The sequence below is a fragment of the Buceros rhinoceros genome, unplaced genomic scaffold (assembly GCF_000710305.1).
Source record: "Buceros rhinoceros silvestris isolate BGI_N320 unplaced genomic scaffold, ASM71030v1 scaffold29486, whole genome shotgun sequence".
Taxonomy (NCBI): domain Eukaryota; kingdom Metazoa; phylum Chordata; class Aves; order Bucerotiformes; family Bucerotidae; genus Buceros; species Buceros rhinoceros.
In genome coordinates this window covers 954-2265 of record NW_010419747.1, presented here as the reverse complement: position 1 = coordinate 2265, position 1312 = coordinate 954, and the positions used below count along the sequence as shown (strand labels likewise).

General features: G+C 65.5%; 1 protein-coding gene across 1 annotated transcript in view; it reads right to left on the bottom strand.

Annotated features, from left to right (window-relative positions):
* Nucleotides 1-1089: 1089 nt before the first annotated feature.
* Nucleotides 1090-1312, bottom strand: part of LOC104496007 (striated muscle-specific serine/threonine-protein kinase-like) — a gene marked incomplete at its 3' end in the record, with an annotated part of 1110 nt that continues 887 nt past the window's right edge. The window contains exon 3 of the mRNA XM_010139063.1: nucleotides 1090-1271. Within this exon, the coding sequence (XP_010137365.1) occupies nucleotides 1090-1271 (182 nt within the window). The remainder of the gene's footprint in view (nucleotides 1272-1312) is intronic.

Below are 1312 nucleotides of genomic sequence, written 5' to 3'. Positions count from 1 at the left end.
CGCACGCACACGCCAGCGCCAGCACAAAGGGTGCGAGCATGCGCCAAGGCTCAAAGCCACTCGCTGTGCCCCCCGAGAGGGGCCAGGGCTGGGGCCATCATCCCTGCAGCCCAGCTCTTGCCAGCCGTGGGGCATGGGGCTGGCTTCTACTTCCACTTCCTTGCCACCATGCTTTGCTGGAGGTTGGGAGCAGGGTGCCAGCAGGGTATAAGCAGCGCAGCCAAGGCCGGGCGGGATGGGTGCAGCCCGGGGGGGCTCAGGAAGCCGTCAGCAGGGAGGTCTGGGGGGAGCAGGGCACACACAGCGAAGAGCGAGAAGAGGGAGGCAGCATCACTCGTCCCTGCAGGCTCCTTTCCCAGCCTCAGGGGATGTCAGGCAGAGCCTGGCAACCAGTTCCAAGCCCCCCCACCTTCCCCTCTCATTTGCACACATGTGTTGGGGTCCTAAAAGGACCACAGCAGGGCTGGGGAGGGATGGCAAGGGAAAGGGACTGGACAGCCCAGTCCCACACAAGAGTCAGGGGGGACCTCTCCGAGCTGCCCTATGCCTGACATGCAGCCTGCAGGCTGCTTGGGTCAAGGAGGGGGGGAGCTGTCAGCAGGGCAGGGTGGAGGACATGTCCCCTGCCAGAGCCACCAAGGGCCAGAGACCTGCTTGCACAGCCAGGGGCAGCACCTGGCCTCAGCAGTGGGTATGTGGAGGGACAGTGGCACAGAGGGTGAAGCTGGCTGTGCAGGGAGGGGGCTGCGGGGAGCAATGGGCTCAGCGTCAGTCCAGTGGGGGCCAGGGCACAGTTGGGCAGTAGGACCCAGAGCCATGGGGCCACACGTCTGACTGGGGCAGCAAAGCCGCCTGACTTCTACTGCAGGGCCAGCCTCTGCACGCAGCCCCAGGCACGCAGCTCTGCTTTCCTGCTCCCGGCTTGCATCCGCCTGTGCTGTGGCAGGGGAGGGCAGGCTGGCTTTTCCCCTTCTCCTGCAGCACCACCAGCGGGGGGTCTGCCGTGGCCCCTTCTCCACACAGCTCATGCAGTGCACTGGAGCCAGCTGGCCCCTTGGGGCCAGGGGTATGCGGCTCGGAGAGCTTTACCTCTGACCTCCAGCTTGGCTTCGCACTGCTTGGTGCCATACTCATTCACGGCCTTGCAGGTGTAGAAGCCGGTGTCAGTGCGCTCCACGGCCAGGATATGCAGTGTGAAGAGCCCCCGCGTCCCCTCCACCTCCTCCGCATGGTGCCGGCGGCCGTACTTCACTGGCTGCCGGTTCCTCAGCCTGCTCGGAACACAGGCAGAGGGGTCACGGTCACACCGTGT